At 56.0% G+C, this 15,659-nt stretch overlaps 1 protein-coding gene across 4 annotated transcripts in view; it reads right to left on the bottom strand.

Moving 5' to 3' along the window:
- Positions 1-7: 7 nt before the first annotated feature.
- Positions 8-15,659, bottom strand: part of TPCN1 (two pore segment channel 1) — a 58,637-nt gene continuing 42,985 nt past the window's right edge. For all 4 annotated transcript variants that reach the window (XM_047696450.1, XM_047696451.1, XM_047696452.1 and 1 more), the window contains 16 exons: positions 15,247-15,295; positions 14,649-14,712; positions 13,755-13,799; positions 11,633-11,689; positions 11,492-11,545; positions 11,271-11,343; positions 9,946-10,053; positions 8,939-9,010; positions 8,318-8,407; positions 6,940-7,055; positions 6,180-6,226; positions 5,510-5,578; positions 5,248-5,332; positions 4,284-4,423; positions 4,097-4,177; positions 8-2,537 (listed from right to left, as the gene is read on the bottom strand). In XM_047696450.1, coding sequence (XP_047552406.1) covers positions 2,415-2,537; positions 4,097-4,177; positions 4,284-4,423; positions 5,248-5,332; positions 5,510-5,578; positions 6,180-6,226; positions 6,940-7,055; positions 8,318-8,407; positions 8,939-9,010; positions 9,946-10,053; positions 11,271-11,343; positions 11,492-11,545; positions 11,633-11,689; positions 13,755-13,799; positions 14,649-14,712; positions 15,247-15,295 — 1,273 coding nt within the window. In that variant the 3' untranslated portion in view covers positions 8-2,414. The remainder of the gene's footprint in view (positions 2,538-4,096; positions 4,178-4,283; positions 4,424-5,247; positions 5,333-5,509; positions 5,579-6,179; positions 6,227-6,939; positions 7,056-8,317; positions 8,408-8,938; positions 9,011-9,945; positions 10,054-11,270; positions 11,344-11,491; positions 11,546-11,632; positions 11,690-13,754; positions 13,800-14,648; positions 14,713-15,246; positions 15,296-15,659) is intronic.

Below are 15,659 nucleotides of genomic sequence, written 5' to 3'. Positions count from 1 at the left end.
CGGCAGCCACGTTTACAAAGGAGAGGTTTTTTTTATTAATATGCCAGAAATCTGGAGACACAGTGGGTTTTCTAGGTAACAAATCACCAATGTACAAAACCTTACAGTGTTGCTCCCGCTATCCATACAAAATGATTGTCACGTGGTGTGGAGTAAGGCTGGGTGCAGGGAGGGAGGCAAGGAGGAGGGACCAGGTGGTGTCCCTCCAAAGCGGGGCAGGGGCATATTGCCATCATGGCCAAGGGCAGGTTGGTTTGACCTTGGTTTCATTCGGCTAGGACGTGGATGGTGAGAGGGCATCTGAACTGGATGATGTCCCAGGTCCCTCAGATCTCACAGGCCTAGGTGACCCCAAAGGGCCAGCTGTCCTTAGCCTCAATGACAAGCGCCCACTACTGGCCAGAGTCTGGCCTGCAGCGCAACGGCTGCTGCATTCATCCCATCTAGCTAAAATCAGGGTCTTTCTCAGAGGACTGGGGCTGGTACCACCCCCACACGAGGGGCCTGAACTCCCCTGGCACCTCTCCCTGGTTCACCAGGGGAAGGGACTAGAATGAAGCTCAAACACTCAGGGCAGAGGACCTATCCTCCTTTGAAAGCTATCCCTTGACTCCTGATTCCAAAATACCCATTTCAACACACAAAGGCTAAAAGGCACCCAATTGTGCAAATTATAAATAAAGTTCCTTCTCTGGAGAGGGCAAGGGGTTCTGGCCTGGGGCTCGGTGCAGAGCTGCGTGTGCTGGCTGGTGGCCCTCCAGAGCCAGAGAGGACAATGCCAGTCTCCTGATGCCCCATGGGGATCTCCCTGGTTCATTGTTTCCCCAAAGGGCTGTGCTTTAAAAACAGAAACAAATGCCTGCCACTCCTGCCTTGGTGAGGGGCACAGCTCTGCAGTGCTGGCTCTGGGAATCAGCCCCTCCGGGGCACCAGGATGGCACCCCTGGGATCAGGCCATGCCCTGCTGGGAAGAGGGCATGGCAGGGAGAGACTTCTGCCCACCCACCTTCCTAAGTCCTGGGAGGCAGTGGAGGCATCTGGAAAGCTGGGGTTAGACTGGGATGCCCCTGCCCCCAGCCGACCCCTTTCATCCCAGCGCCTCCGCCTCCTGCCCTATGCTAGGTCTGCAGCCCAGCGGAGCTGAACCAGAACTCCCTATGCTCTGACCCTGCTTCTGCTGCTGCCAACACCGCTCACCGGGCTGCCCACCCCAACATGCGCCCTGGATTCAAGCACCGGTCCTACCCAACCAAGCTGAACTCAGGAGAACCCACCCACCCAAGATATGGGGGTCCTCGGTTAACCAAGAGCTCACCTGAAGCTAGCTGTGCCAGTGAAAAACCCTGGGGCGAGTCCACGGAGGGGACTGCTTAAGGTGGGGGCAGAGGGGAGCTGTCCCAGTGGACCAGCAGGGGCTCAGGCGCAGGCCTGCCATGGACCACCACCACCCCCGGGGTGAGTGTCAGCTCTGTGCACCCCTTTCCAGCAGCAGAACCTAATGCACAGTGTGAAGGATCTGCCATTGTCTTCAGCAGAATCCCGTGTTAACTGAGATGTCTCTCTGCTGCAACAAGGTAATCCCAAGGAAAAGGGATCAAGTGGAGAAAGCCCATCTCAGGAATGCATCCGGAAGCCATCAGCCCGGCCTTTTGCTTGCTCTCCTCCTGAGATCCTAAAGGAGGCTATTTTAGAAGGATCTGCAGCCGCAAGAGTTAAACCAAAGAAAATACGGGAGGGAAGACTTACAGAGCTGGGATGTGAAATTCGCACAATCTTGTGCAATCACGCACACTCTCGCACTGCCCAGCACTGGCCGAGATCCGACCGTGTGGGTATGATCACACCCCTTGATTACACTATCCGTTAGGTCCTAGGCACTGGTCCCCCGAAGGAATGTTCTATTATATTATCATATATAGAGAAATACTAACCCACATCCTAAGTGGTTGTGTCCCTAACGCAGGTCACAGACACCCCGTGACGTAGGCCGCAGGGAAAGTTAGTGGGGAAGCTGTCAGCTGGGACGCGAGTGTGAGAGCAGCGTGGGGAAGACGGTTTGGATCTGGCCTAGGGAGGGCTGACCCACTTTGAAGGCGAGCCCTGCAGAGATCGGCAGGATCTATCCAAGTGGTCTTCTGAAGAGGCCTTCTGGAACCTTCCACATTAGGAAGAGCTCACAGGCGGCCTGACCCCTTAAACCAAAGTGACCTCTGGGGTTACGAAAAACAGAGCAGGGTGGTTACACACCAAGCCCCATCTTGTCTTTTTCTCTTCCTATATATAAATATGTGCATATATATGAATGCGTGTGAGTGTACACACACACACACACACGCACGCATTTTTTCCATACGTCGTAGTAAAATAATACTATTGCGTTATTGCATAGACGAGATGGCTGTTGCGCACTGGAGTTAGGTGACGGTCTGGGAGCGCTGGCGGCTGCCCGGGAGCTGCTGGGTGGCGGGAGCCTGGCCGCTGCCGCCGAGCGGTCCCTCCTGCTGCTCCTGCTTGCGGGCGTGCTCCTCATACCACTCCTAGAGGAGAACGCGGACGGGGCACTGAGCGGCCTGGACCCCTCCCCGCCAGTCCCGCGCTTGCCCCAGCCCGGAGAGCACCCCCCCAACTGCCCGGGGTACACAGCGGCCAGTGGGAGCCAGCCTCACTCAGGACACCCCTGGACCTGCTGGGAATTCTGCATATGGCCCAGATAGAAAAATTACTGTGAAATCTTTCCCTTATTGATTAGAGATTTGCAAGCCTCCTTATAAATGTTCTCCTTGGCACATATAACATAGCGTCTCTTTAAGCAAAGCCCAGGTACTCATCATCACCCTCTGTTTGGTTGTGAACATAAACTTTTGTCCTTCACAAAGGGATTCCCGGGTGTTATCCCATTTGAGCTCGGCAGGAACCATGTCCTCATGATACACCTGAGAAAACTGAGGCTTAGTAGTTTTATGAAGCTGGAAGACAGTGAGGGCCTCTCCAAACTCCCACGTTGCTTTTGGTACCCCCCAGGTAAGGCCGTGACATGATTTTGCAAAAAAAAAAAAAATTAACCCGCCTAAGACCCATATTGTTATGTCGTCTGACATTTTCAGAGACGGGTGTTCAGGTGATTAAGGAATCAGAGAAGCTGACTTACATGTTCAAAAAATCTGAGCCACAGAACTTGAGAGCTTAAATAAGACTCAGATGGCCTTCTTTCTGTGCCCCCTCACTGTACAGAGGGGGGCACTGAGGCCAGGAGGGGACACATGGGCAGAGGACAAAGGACAGCAGCTGAGTGCGTGTTCTCAGGACTGTGTGAGTCAGCTCGGGGAGCTGCAGCCTCCCTGCCTTCTGGGCGTGGGCAGTGGTCATCACTGTCCCCGTGGAAACAGAGGGATTTCTAGCTGTGAGGATGCCAGAAACTGCAGAGGCACGATGGGTGGCGTGGGAGACCCTCCCCCGAGCCCTGGGACCCGGAGGCTGAAGAGAAGAGCCAAAGCAGAGCTCGAGCGCTGGTGGCCTGCGCTCTGTGGGGTTCTGCTGGGGATGTGAGGCGTTGGCCCCCGTGGTGCTTCACAAGCTCGCTTACTTAGCTGCTGATGTGGAAAGATGGGGAAATTTTACTTAAAAAATTTTGACTTCTCCCTTCTCTTAAATTAGAACAACAACAAAAACCTCAAACGGAGAACCTGATGGCCCTGAGCAGAGGCCACCCCCTCCGACGAGCCCTGCCCTTGCCAGCTCTCCAGGCCCCTGCAGCCTTTTGGCCACGATGTCCCCTGCTGTGCATGCCACGCTTGTGACTCTGGCTCAGAGTAAGAATCGGGGTAGGTTCTGGAGAATGCTCAAGCAGCAGGGCCATATGGGAGAGCTGCTCATGGTGGCGAAGGGCTGAGGGTTCACGGCCGAGCCAGAGCTCCACCTAGCCCTGCGTCCCAGACCCACTGGCTGCGGTCCCAATGGATGGCCCCGATCCCCACCGGAGCCTCCCCGCCTGCACACTCAGGTTAGGGACAGGGGGCATCCCCGCTCAGCAGCAGGGAGGCCCAACCCTAGGCAGGAGCTGGGAGGGTCTAGGCAGTAGGGGCAGGGGCGCTCCTACCTGAATCTCCTCTTGGTACATCTTTAGGCTCAGGTCACTTTTGGTCCTTGATCTCCGTCCCAGAAACACCACGGTGTTTTGCTAAAAAAAAAAAAAGAGCAGAGGCTTGGGGTGGGCCCAAGCGGGGCAGGCCCTCCACTAAGCCAAAACCTGCCCCTCCGTCGGAGGTGGCCCCACGGCTCCTCACCTCATGCCTTTCCATCTGGGAGAGGACCTTGAGCAGCCGGGCCATGTCGGACGTGACTCCCCGCCCCTCCCGGTAGAGCTCCAGGACAGCAGTCAGCTCATCTTTGGAGATTTCCTTCTCGAGGGTGATGCCGCTGTCAACTGTGGGAGGGGAGGCCAGGGCTAGGAAGGAGCCTGGGGCTCAGAGCCTCCCGATCTGGCTTGGCCTGGTTCGGCCCTCTTCCCTGCAGCCCCGTCAGGTGTCCTAAGTTTCCTTCTCTGAGAAAACCTGCATCAGCATGGTGCCCCCCACCCCAAACCCTCACGTCTGGCACGCACATCCCTTCCCTCATTTTGCTGCAGATGTGGGGGACGCTGGCTGGGCCAGCAGCTTATAGGGGACAGAGGGTTTCGGCAGGGAGTCTCTGAGTCAAAACGGTCAGATGGCCTGATAAGACAGATTTGGAAACAAAGAACAGGTCTGTAGCGGCTCTGATGGAGAATCTGGAAGGATCAGTACGCACAAAGCTCTGCACCCTGGAAGAGGCGAGGCCATTACTGGAGCTGCGGTCATCCAGCTGCAGGAGGAGGAGCCACTGGTGCGGCATTCACACCCTTTCAATCTAGAACCCCACCGTGACCATGTGATTTAGAGATGCGGAGGTCACAGCGGAAAGGACAGCCAGAAGGCTGTTGTGTTCACAATAGGCCTGTCTCTGCTCTGCGATCCTTCTAATCTCGGACATGGACTGCTTTTATTTTGAACATGATCTCAAGAGCCTTCTCCAATCAACAAGTATTTGAAAATCAAAAAACAAGAATCTGAAAACCAATGCACATGAGAGATGTAACAGATAAAGCAGACAGATATGCTGAAATGCCAGAAGCCTGGACAGCTGGACAGCCAGACAGCGGGACTGGACAGCCAGCAGCCGGGCAGCCAGGCAGCCTGTGGGAAGGCTCTGGCCACGGCTGCTCGCACAGACCTTCCGAGTCCTGGTTCTTGCGGCTGTAGTTCATTCGGAAGACGAAGGCCTCGAGGATGAAGGCGACAATGATGGTCATCACCACCTGGCCGGGCGCAGAGAGCGGGAAGGGGTGCATGAGCTGCTCCAGGACCCGCCCCCGGCCGAGCTCGGTCAGATGCTGACCCCCGTCCCAGCCCCTCGTCCCTTGGTGGCCACCCACCAGGCAGGGCGGCTGGAGACTCTGAGTGTTGAAGGGCAGAGAGTGTGGCCAGGGACCTACCATGGTCACGATGTAAAAAGTCATGAAGTACAGGCGGCTCCAGTGTGAGGTCTGAGAGGTGACACCTTCCTGGGGACACGGGGAGGTGGCCAGTGAGTGAGCGCCCGGGCGGGGCCAGGTCACTGTGCACTTGGGCCACTCCACGGTCCCCCACATGCTCTTTACAGACCCTGCCCGATCTGCCTGGGGTTGTGGGAGACACAGGACGGGGGGAGGGGGGTGGCCCTCATTCCCAGGGTCTAAAAACTCTTCCATGCTGCATGAGCCTTGGATGCTCCCCAGGGTGGCAGGGCTCACCACTGACACGGGTAGTCTTTGTCCCAAGCAGGGGCGGAAGACTTGGAAGAATTTAAGGAATGGAAAACAAAACCTAACAACCCTTGCCACACTGCTCCTTGACAGTGGTGGGAGGCTAGAGACCCACACGCTAACTGGCATCTCCAGGCCACTAGGGGACACGCATGGGGCAGGGATGTAAATGCAGAGGGGTGGCTCCTGGGGCCCAGCCTGCACCGTGGGCTCTGGGCAGAACCCCAACCCGGTGTGACCCAGGCCCCCAATCCCGACAGAGCACAGAAGAGTGATACATCCCACCAGGGGCCAGGCAAGACTAGAGCTGGCCTCAGAGGATGGTGGGAGGATGCCCCCAGGAGCTGACCAAGGTCCTTACCATAATGATGTACCAGTTGTTGACAACCGTGAGCTCGAACAAGGTCACTGCCAAAAGGAAGGGAGAATGAGACTCACTTTTTCCAAATCTGTTTCAAGTGGCCTCTCTTCACGTGTCCGGGGTACCACACAGCTAAATGATGGCGTCCTCATCTGCCAGCATGGGCTGTACGTCCCAAGGCCCTCCCTGAGTGCCCACCCCACAGTGCTGCCAGCTTGGCCTGTCTCCCAAAGGGTGTGCCCGCTGCCTCAGCAGCCTGGGACGAACCAGGGCTGGGGTCGGGCGGCAGGGAAAGAGCACTCAGACCTCACTTGCTGTGGTTCTGGGATGCCGTGATGGGCTCCCATTCCTCTTGAGCTGTGTCCTACCCCTGCCCTTGCCCCTGCCCCAGCTTCTCCACAGAACATGGGAGCAGCACTGTGTGGACCTGAGCTGGGGCCAGTGCAGGGCACTGTGGCAGGTTGGTGTGGCTATCCCACCCTGCAACTGTGGGGCTGCGACTGCAGGTGGGTCCCCTGGCCTCAAGCTGTCCCCTTCAGAGCAAAGCATGAGCTCTCTGCTCCCCAGAACGAAAGCTGGTGGTAAGTGGGTGCTGGGATCTGGCCCGGCCTCCCTGCGGTGGGTCCAACCACAGGCCCTGCTAAGGCTCCAGAGGACCCGGGAGGCCTCAGACAGCTCTGCTAGGTCGCGTCTGGGGCCCGCGGTGACTGACAAAGGCAGTGGGTCTGGGGACTGTGCCGCCTGTGGCCTCTGCACTCACCGAAGCTGTTCAGGATGTTGTCAAAGTTATTGAGATAGTAGTAGCCTTCGTCCACGACAGTCCTATTGCCCACGGTGTGATTGAGCCAGCGGTAGGCATCGGCCACAGTGCTCGTACTGGCCAGGGAGACAGAGGAGCAGAAGGGAAGGTCACAAGAAAATCGGTCACCTCGACAGAGGACAAAACGCTTAAGTGAACCAAGCTCTGACCCAGGAGCCACCGTCCTGGCCCAGCCCCCAGCTCTCCGGCCCACGTTCCTGGCTCAAGGGTGGCCCTTGGCTCCTCTCACCAGCTGGGCGTTGCTGGGGACTCCTGGGCTTGCCCCCTGCTTATCTGCGTCCAATGGGCATTGCTCTGCCACCAGGGAAGCCATCTCCCTCCCAGCCGCTGGAGGGAGAGAAGGGCAGTGTCTCCCCTGGTTCTCCCCACCTGCGATCTGCTCTGGGGCCTGGGTGCTGGACAGTGACACCGCTGACCCTGAGAAAGCCAGGCTAGCCCCAGCACCAGGCCGGGATGCTCCAAAGGCTGCTCCAAAGGCTGCCCCTGTTCTAAGAGCTTATTTGCATTTTCCTTCCAGTCCTTTCTGTCGGCTCTGTTAACATTCATGCCAATGTTTCCACGTGTCTGGTCCTGGGGAACTTGTTCAGAATGCAGAGTCCCGGGCCTTGGGCAGCTGCCCTGGGGGCTCTGGCCCACTGTGGAGTTTGTGGCCCGCTGTTCTCGGCCTGATTCTGAGCCCAGCCTGACACTCAAAACGGCTGCCCGTGTCTTTGGAAGGAGTTTGTGCTTGAGGCCTCATGGGCTAAAGTTTGGAGAACACTGACTGGAGAATTAATGTCCGAACACACTGGCTTCATTGTGGTGGCGTGGAGGAGGGAGGGGTCATGGGAGCTTGTGCTCTCCACGCTCTACCCCGGCCCCCAAAGGCCTTCCCGTGGGTGTCCATCGGCCTAATGCTGCCAGGAGGCCCGAGCCGATGTGTCTGCCGAGTCCCCATCGCCCCCAGAGAAGGGGGAGGAAATCAAAGAAGTCAGGCCTCAGGCTGCTCACGGTTGAGGGGCGGCCTTCAGACCTCAGCCCCAAGGGCAAGGGCAAGGGGATGGGAAACCTGTTCAGATGTCCTCGCTTCAGAGACAGCCCTCTGATTCCAGGTCCCTCACGTGACTACTGTATTCAACTAAGGCCCCGGAAAGCAAAGCAAAGTGATTCCAGGGGCTTCGAAGGGTGCTGTGGCTCAGAGACTGTGTCCCTGCGGCCCCCAAGGCTGCAGGGGACCCGCTTAGAGGGGCTGGGGGCAGCACGCAGGTCCTGGCCTGGGGCCTCGGGAAACACGGGCTGCCTGGGGGCGGGCAGGGTGGGCGGGCCGCCGCGTACTCACTTGCAGCAGTTGGGGTAGAGGATTCCACAGAAGAATTCCATGCCCACGATGGCAAAGGAGTAGTAGAAAATGAGCAGGGTGAGGCCTAGGCTGGGGAGGAGGGTCAGAAGGGACAGGGTGATTGGGGGCCAGGCAGGAGAGACCGGCGCCTCCGGCAGCCCCGCGTCCTCAGACCCACTGCGCTGACTAACAGACAGGCATGCCCCTAGCCAGGTTTACCGACTGGAAAGTGCCTGCAGGCGAGGGGCCTCGTGATTCAGGTCTGGGGTCAAAAACGGCTCGAGCCAGGACTCTATTAACAGATGCCCCTTACCGGAGATTCACCCCTTACCTGTGAAGGTAGACTCACAGGTGACCCCTTACCTGTGAATGTAGACACAGGTGGTAAGTGAGTGGACAGCTCCCTGCCCTCCCTACTCAGTATTTCAGACAGGTCAGTGGAGGAAAGTGGTACCAGGGAGACCTGTGGTGGTCAACAGCTCAGTCTCCTTGGAGACCCGTCAGACCCTCGATGTCAGTCCTCTGCGGGCCGCCTCCTCTCCCCCGACTACCACCCAGCTGCCCCCCTGGGGGCGCAAGCCTCGCGGCGCCTGGCCCCGGGGGCTGAGAGGCGGGCGGTACCTGGCCATGCGGGGCAGCAGCTCAAACATGGTGTCTAGCACGTTGCGGTAGCGCTTCTTCAACTTAAACAGCCTGAAGGAAGAGACCGGGTGGCGTTCAGAGTGGCCGCAGCCCCCACCCCCAGCACAGACGGGGGAGGACGGCCTGGGCCTCTCACCCACCCGAGCCCTGCTGCCCACCCTGCTGCCAGCCTGGGGGCATCTCCCCAGCCTCTTCTTTGGTGGAAGAGGCAGCCGTGGCTGTTCGCCACTGGTCAGCAACAGAACCAGGAGACTCCGAGAGAGACAAGGCCTCACCCGGCACAGCAAGGCAAGAAGGGAACAGAAGCCATGCCTGCAGAGGAACCGGGGGCACAGCGGCTCGGCGGCCAAGAAAGGGCCACGGTGTGTGGGGAGGAAGCAGACATCCCCCCACCCCTGGCCACCACCATAGGGGCACAGCTGCGGGTTCTTCTAGATAGAAACACTGCCCCCGATCGCCATGCCCACGTCCACCTCTCCTCCCAGGAAGGACACATATGGGATCGTGGCTGGATACCACAATCCACTGGAGATACCAAGAGCTCACGACCCCCAGGTGGAAAGGGGGTTCCATGGAGTAGTGCCTTACTAGTGCCCCACAGCCGTCTCTGTGGAAAAGCAGAGACCCAGGGAGGGTTTTTCTTGACAAGATGCTGTGCCAGAAAGCCCTGGGGGCCCCCCAAAATCCCCCTGCACCCTCAGAGGCTGTGGCCTTCTGGTTTATGACCCTGAGCATGCGTGTCTCTGTGGCTACAGGCCAAGGTCACCCGCACCACGGGCCATGCTTCCCCTCCACGGTCAGAGGCAACTGTCACCCGTGAAGTGGGGAGATGGGCAAGCCACACGCCCCCACAAGTGGAGACAGGAGCCAGGTGCCTCCACAGTGGGGTGCGTCTTTGACACCAGGCTTGTGAATCTTCTGGCACCATCGTGCCACTTCCCAGACCAGTCCCAAGGCTTTCCCCACCCTGCCCCTGCCCCTGTCACCTCAGCAGCTGGAGGGGACGCAGGACCACTATGAAATAAAAGGGCTCCATGTCGAAGGCCAGAGCCAGCAGTCCCAGGAAGGCGAACACTGTGACCGAGAAGTCGAACCTGGGAGGGAGAGGGAGAGGGAGAGGGAGAAGCAAGGTCCATTCGGCCTGCCCGGGCCCACCTCCCTCCCACGCTCCCTGCTCCCCAGCCCTGTTCTCAGTGCTGCCTTCCAGGGAACCCACATGCTGACCCCAGTAAGAGTGAGAGCCTGCAGCTGCACAGCTCAGGAAGCAGCTTTCTACTGCCCTGGGGTTTCTGAGGCCGGCTTGGCTGGACCCCCAGGCACAGCATACACAGCGGGGATCAGAAATGCCCAGGAAATACCTCCCCCTCCAGCGCTCGAAGGTCCTGCACTGGTCTAACAGCAGATGTTGGGTTATATGGGTGACCTCTGACCCTGATGAGGTCACTGAGGGAAGGGGCAGGATGGGCAGCTGGATTCTCCGCAAGGCCAGACAGCCAGCCCTGCTCGAGACAGGGGGCCTCCCCTCCCTGCAGACATGTGCGGAGACCCCGAAGGCAGCATGGTGCTCAGCCCCCCACTGCTCTTCCTGGATTCTCCTCTGTCAAGACCCAGGCCTCATGAGTATAGCATAATTTCGTGAGTAAGTTCACTTAAGTGGATGGTAAGTGGCCTTGGAGGTCTCTGTGGAACAGGGACGAGAGCTGCTCAGGTCTCTTCACCACCCCCAGCTAGCGGCTGACCGAAGTGGGTGGGGGAGCTTCCTTCTCTGATGGAATCACGATTTTTACGGAGGAGCGAAGAGCTTAGTTGTCGACGATGGGCACAGGGACTAAATGACTAGTTAGAGCCAGCCAGCCTAAGGCTCCTTAAGAGGCCATGTCTAGGGGCACCTGGGTGGCTCAGTTGGTTGAGCCACTGCCTTCGACTCAGGTCACGATCCCGGACTTCCAGGATCGAGTCCCGCATCAGGCTCCCAGCTCCTTGGGGAGTCTGCTTCTCCCTCTGACCTTCTCCTCTCTCATGCTCTCTCTCCCTGTCTCTCTCTCAAATAAATAAATAAAATCTTAAAAAAAGAGAGAGAGGCCATGTCTAGGAGGAATGCGCAAGGAGGGCCCGAGAGAGTAGGACAAGGGCCTGATGCTGGCAAGTCCCAGAGCCACACGCAGAACTCTTCCTGGAGACATAGGCCTTGTCCTGTCCTTGGCCCCTCCTCTGGCCACTGCAGACCACCGCGCATGCTGTGGGTGTGTAGGGAGCAGACCCACGGCCCTCTCGGTCTCTGCCATGGTTAAGAAACACGCAGTCCACTCACAGATTCCACCCGGAAGACAGGTATTGCACGGGGCCAAGGCCAGCAACCTTCAGGAACAGCTCCACGCCATAGACTGGGAACAGGAGGAGGCAGTTAGTAGCGGCCTGACCCCAGCCCCTCCCATACCCGGCCTGCGCCAGAACAGAGGCCCTTCTGAGGTATCCCCTCCCAGGCCAGGGTTTCAGACAAGCAATTCAGCAAAGCCATGTTCAGAAACCTACTAGTCAGAAAGACGACGTAACTCCAGGGCACCTGTTTAGAGAAGAAGTTCCCACCTGTGAGACAAGAGGCGGGAGGTCAGGTGGGGCGAGGGGGCGGCAGGTATGCCCACAGGACCGGCTGGTCCCCCGACCAGGGCTCACCTTTCAACATGAAGGTCTCCACAAGGATCCAGACCCCGTTGACGGCCACCACCAGGTCTGCAAACAGATAGGCCCGTAAGAGAGAAAACACGGATGGGTGTACAAACCTACAGCTCAGCACTGTAGCCCCCTAGCGACTTTCCCAGCAGCCCCCAGGAGATGCTCCACACACCCATGGGATAGGTCAGTGCTTTCACAGGAGCTACATCAACCAGTGGTTTCACTCGGAAAACAGCCATAGGTTTCCAGAAGCATGCTCTATGTCGCCGTAGGGATACCAGCGGTCTCAGTAAATCCTACAGGCCATTCCATGTCAGTGTAAAAGACATTTGCACATTAAAATGGTTGCCCTTCCCTAGAGACAGGTGATTTTAAGACGACTGCATGAACTAGTTAGCAGAATGACATATTCATTTGGCCTTTTAAATACCAGCCCCACTTCTTAGTGATCCACCCCCATGAGATAATAGCAAAACACAAAACAATGTGTCCTGCAAGCTATTTGCTGGAGAACTGTTCATGAGAGCAAAAATCTAGAAGTGCCCTAAATGATCAGCCGCGGACTGGTTTGATCAATTATGACACATTCGTGAAAAGGTGAAGTATCAAGTCTAGAAAGAAATGAGGGACATCTCCCTGTATTGATGGGGAGTGGTCTCTGGGATATGTGGTTAAGGGAAAAAAAGCAAAGCGGGAAAAAGTGTATATGAAGTATGCCATCGTTGAGTTAAGACATGGGGATAGGAAAACATATATATCTACTTACAGTTTTTAAATAATGGAAGAAGAAACCAAAATAAAAGTTACCCATTGGAGGAGGTTTGACCAGATGTAAATGAGATATCCTTAAATACATTTGTTTTGTAGATCTGACTTGGAACCACGTAGGCAATTTACATAAGTATAAAACAAAGATGTCAAAAAAGCAATCCCTGAAAATCAAAAATAAAATGAAATAAAGAAACCTAAATGTGTGTCCAGGTGGTGACACTGCCACATGGAGAAAGGACTACTACAGATGACTTTAACATGTGTCATGTGAACATATGTCCCTGCGGGGGTGTTCTAGTCTCTGTGTTGCTGGGACTATGTTGGGATCGCCATCTGAAGATGGTTATGAGTCTACTGTGGGGTACAGCGAATGAGTAACTGTGTGAGTGGTATTGGGAACCAGGATTTTAAGACAGAGGGGACCAGGGGTGGGATCTGGGTATGAAAGGGTGAGGAAGTTCGGTAAAAACGCAGTAGTCCTGGATATGAGTTAGAAAAGTCAGGATCAACTCCTGATATGGTTTATCTTTAAAAACAAAATCCCACCTCTGTCCATGGAAAGGCCTAGAAATAATAACCAACTCCAAGCCATGAGCACCTTCAGCGTTTCAAACTGTGGTGTCTAAACACCATTTCCCACTAAATGGAACCAGAGTTCCTTAGAAAGACTGAACACCATCAGGATGCTCCATCAGTACTGTCCAAGAGGACTTCCTAGGACAATGGAAATTGCCTCCTCGGGGCTGCCCGACTGGTAGTCATTAGCTGTCTTCAGTGACTGCACACTTGAAATGTAGCTACTGTGGCTCTTTTCATTTTAGTTGCTTAAATTTAAATAGCCACACCTGGCAAATTGCTACCACACTGGAAAACACAGCTCTAGATGTAACCACTGGATGACGGGAATGACAGGAAATACACCACAGAGGAACATGCAAAAACAAGACTGAAGGCCAACAGTCCTGTTTCTTCAACTCAGTGTCACAAGATGGAGAAAAGGGACGAAAGAGAAACCTACAGATTGAAACCGACTCAAGTGACAGAGCAACCAAACACTTCTTGTGGTTCTGAAATGTGCTTCCAAAACCCCGGGGTCTAGAGAGGGGATGATGAGCCCCAGCGAGGTGGGTACAGACAGACAGAAAGACCGGCCGTGGGGTGACAGCCGCTGAAGCTGGGTGATGGGTATGTGGGCACTCATTATCCTCTCCCCACTTTTACACATGCTTGGAATTTTCTGTAATAAAGAGTCAACCACACGGCGGCACGGCTAATCCCTTGCCTCTCCACCTTCTGGAACGTGAAGGACTCAGGCGGGATGGGGCCTGGAGCTGTGGTATTTCACACTTACACATGAAATACTGGAAGGCCTTGGACTTCACAAGGATATTAATTCCTATTTGAAGAGAAGACATGTTAACATCAAAATCTCCATTTGCAAGGACACTTTCCCCTACCACATACCTCGCACACATGAGCATTCGGGGCGTTTATGCCCAGGGGTAAGGAAGGAGGACGTGCTCTGAGAGCGACCCCATGCTTGTGCTCAAGCAAGAGCACAGAGCCAACAGCTGCTCTGGGGAGAGCCCGGGCAGCTCGGAGCCAGAATGGAGCAGAGCGAAGCTTTGTTGGCCACCGCTAACCTTAACTTGTTGCTGGCCTCGACCCGGGACTATGTTCATCCACTTGAGTAACTATCACTCCATGGAATGGAAAACCCTCTAAAGACTATAGGCTAACAGTAGTGCCCAAAGCCCTAGCTGCGGAAGAAATCACAGAATAGGCTACACCATCCTGACTCTTGTTCCCAATGGCCCGCACCCAGGCTTCAGGCTTTTTGCACTCGAAATCCCCCAAGAGCTAACCACACCCCGCCACAGAACTTCAGAACTGGCATTCAATTAATTCTTGGATTTGAGAATTTTGAATTTTATGCTGGGCAAGCATGATGTCAGGGACCGTCTACACTCGCTATATATCCTGCCACAGGAGGATGGCTGGAATCCGTTATTAGGCCCAAAAGCAGGTTTGAGAAGATAATCAATAATGCGGTCCTATTACCTTTTTAAAAACTGCACTTACCTGTCTGCTGGGGTGAGCGCACTGTCTGCCTCTGGTAGGCACACATCCAGACACACGTGTACACACACACCCAGGGAGCAGGCTCTTCAAATGCTTGTCTATGGTCTCTGGAAGCCTCCATCTGTCCCCAGCTGCCCAACTGTCATACTCAGGTCAACCTTACCTTTGAAGATGAGGAATGCTGTTCTGGGAAGCTCATCAAACCAGTGTTCTCGATTTCTCTTGGCCTGGCCAGGCGACAGGGCCATGGAGAGGGGGTGTGAGGTATGGTGAGCACAACCTTGCCCCTGGGGTCAGGCTGCCGCTTTCCTGCCCTGCGCCCCTGGCTAACTTGGGGAACAATGAAAACACTCAGGGATGACCGTGATGCCACTGTCCATGGAGCCTGTAAGTGGTGCCACGCACATGCCTTCTTTTCGTGTAATCCTGAAGGTGACTGTAGGTAGGGATCATTGTTCTGCCATTTCCCGGGTCAGACGAGCCTTGGGAAGGTTCGGTAACTTGCCCAATGTCCGTGACTAATGGGGTCTACCCGAGATTCAGTGCTCCTAACGAGGAAGCTACGGGGCAACTGTCAGGGCATGTGGGGGGCCTCCTATAATCCTGCAGTACGGGGCACCAAGGCGAGAGCTGAGAGGTGCTCCAGCGGGGAAGGAGCTGGGCCTCCGGGGCAGTGGGGCTCACCCCCCCCACCCCCCAACAGCTGGCCCTACTCCCTCTCCGGCTCTCTGGTCTTTGGTCCCACACGCACAAGCGCTCACCTTCCACTTCAAGGCAGCGACTTCATAGATGTCATAAAAGTCCTTTAGGCTGTTGTAAGCAACGTGAAAAGGTTAAAAAAAAATCAGAACCTGTTCCCACTGAGCTTCAGGTCTCCCTTGTCCACCTGTGGTCCTTTCAATGGGGGAGGGGACACCTGTGAGTTTCAGCACCTTGGGGCCCCAGGGACCCTTACCTGGGGGCATTTCATCTCCTCCCTCCAGGCCACACATACTGAATCTGCTTCGTCTACACTGACCACAGACACCGTTCATCGCCCCCGGCTGGCTGTAACTCTTAGACAGACAGGCCTCCGCTAGCAGAGGACCTCATGGAACACCGGGGGCTGAGTTCAGCCCGAACGGAGCTCGGTTACTCCTGTTTCTAAAGCTGGCCCGCTTCCTTGCCCAGAAAG

This window comes from Lutra lutra, chromosome 12 (genome assembly GCF_902655055.1).
Source record: "Lutra lutra chromosome 12, mLutLut1.2, whole genome shotgun sequence".
NCBI classification, from domain to species: Eukaryota; Metazoa; Chordata; class Mammalia; order Carnivora; family Mustelidae; genus Lutra; species Lutra lutra.
This window is presented reverse-complemented; position numbering and strand designations above follow the sequence as displayed.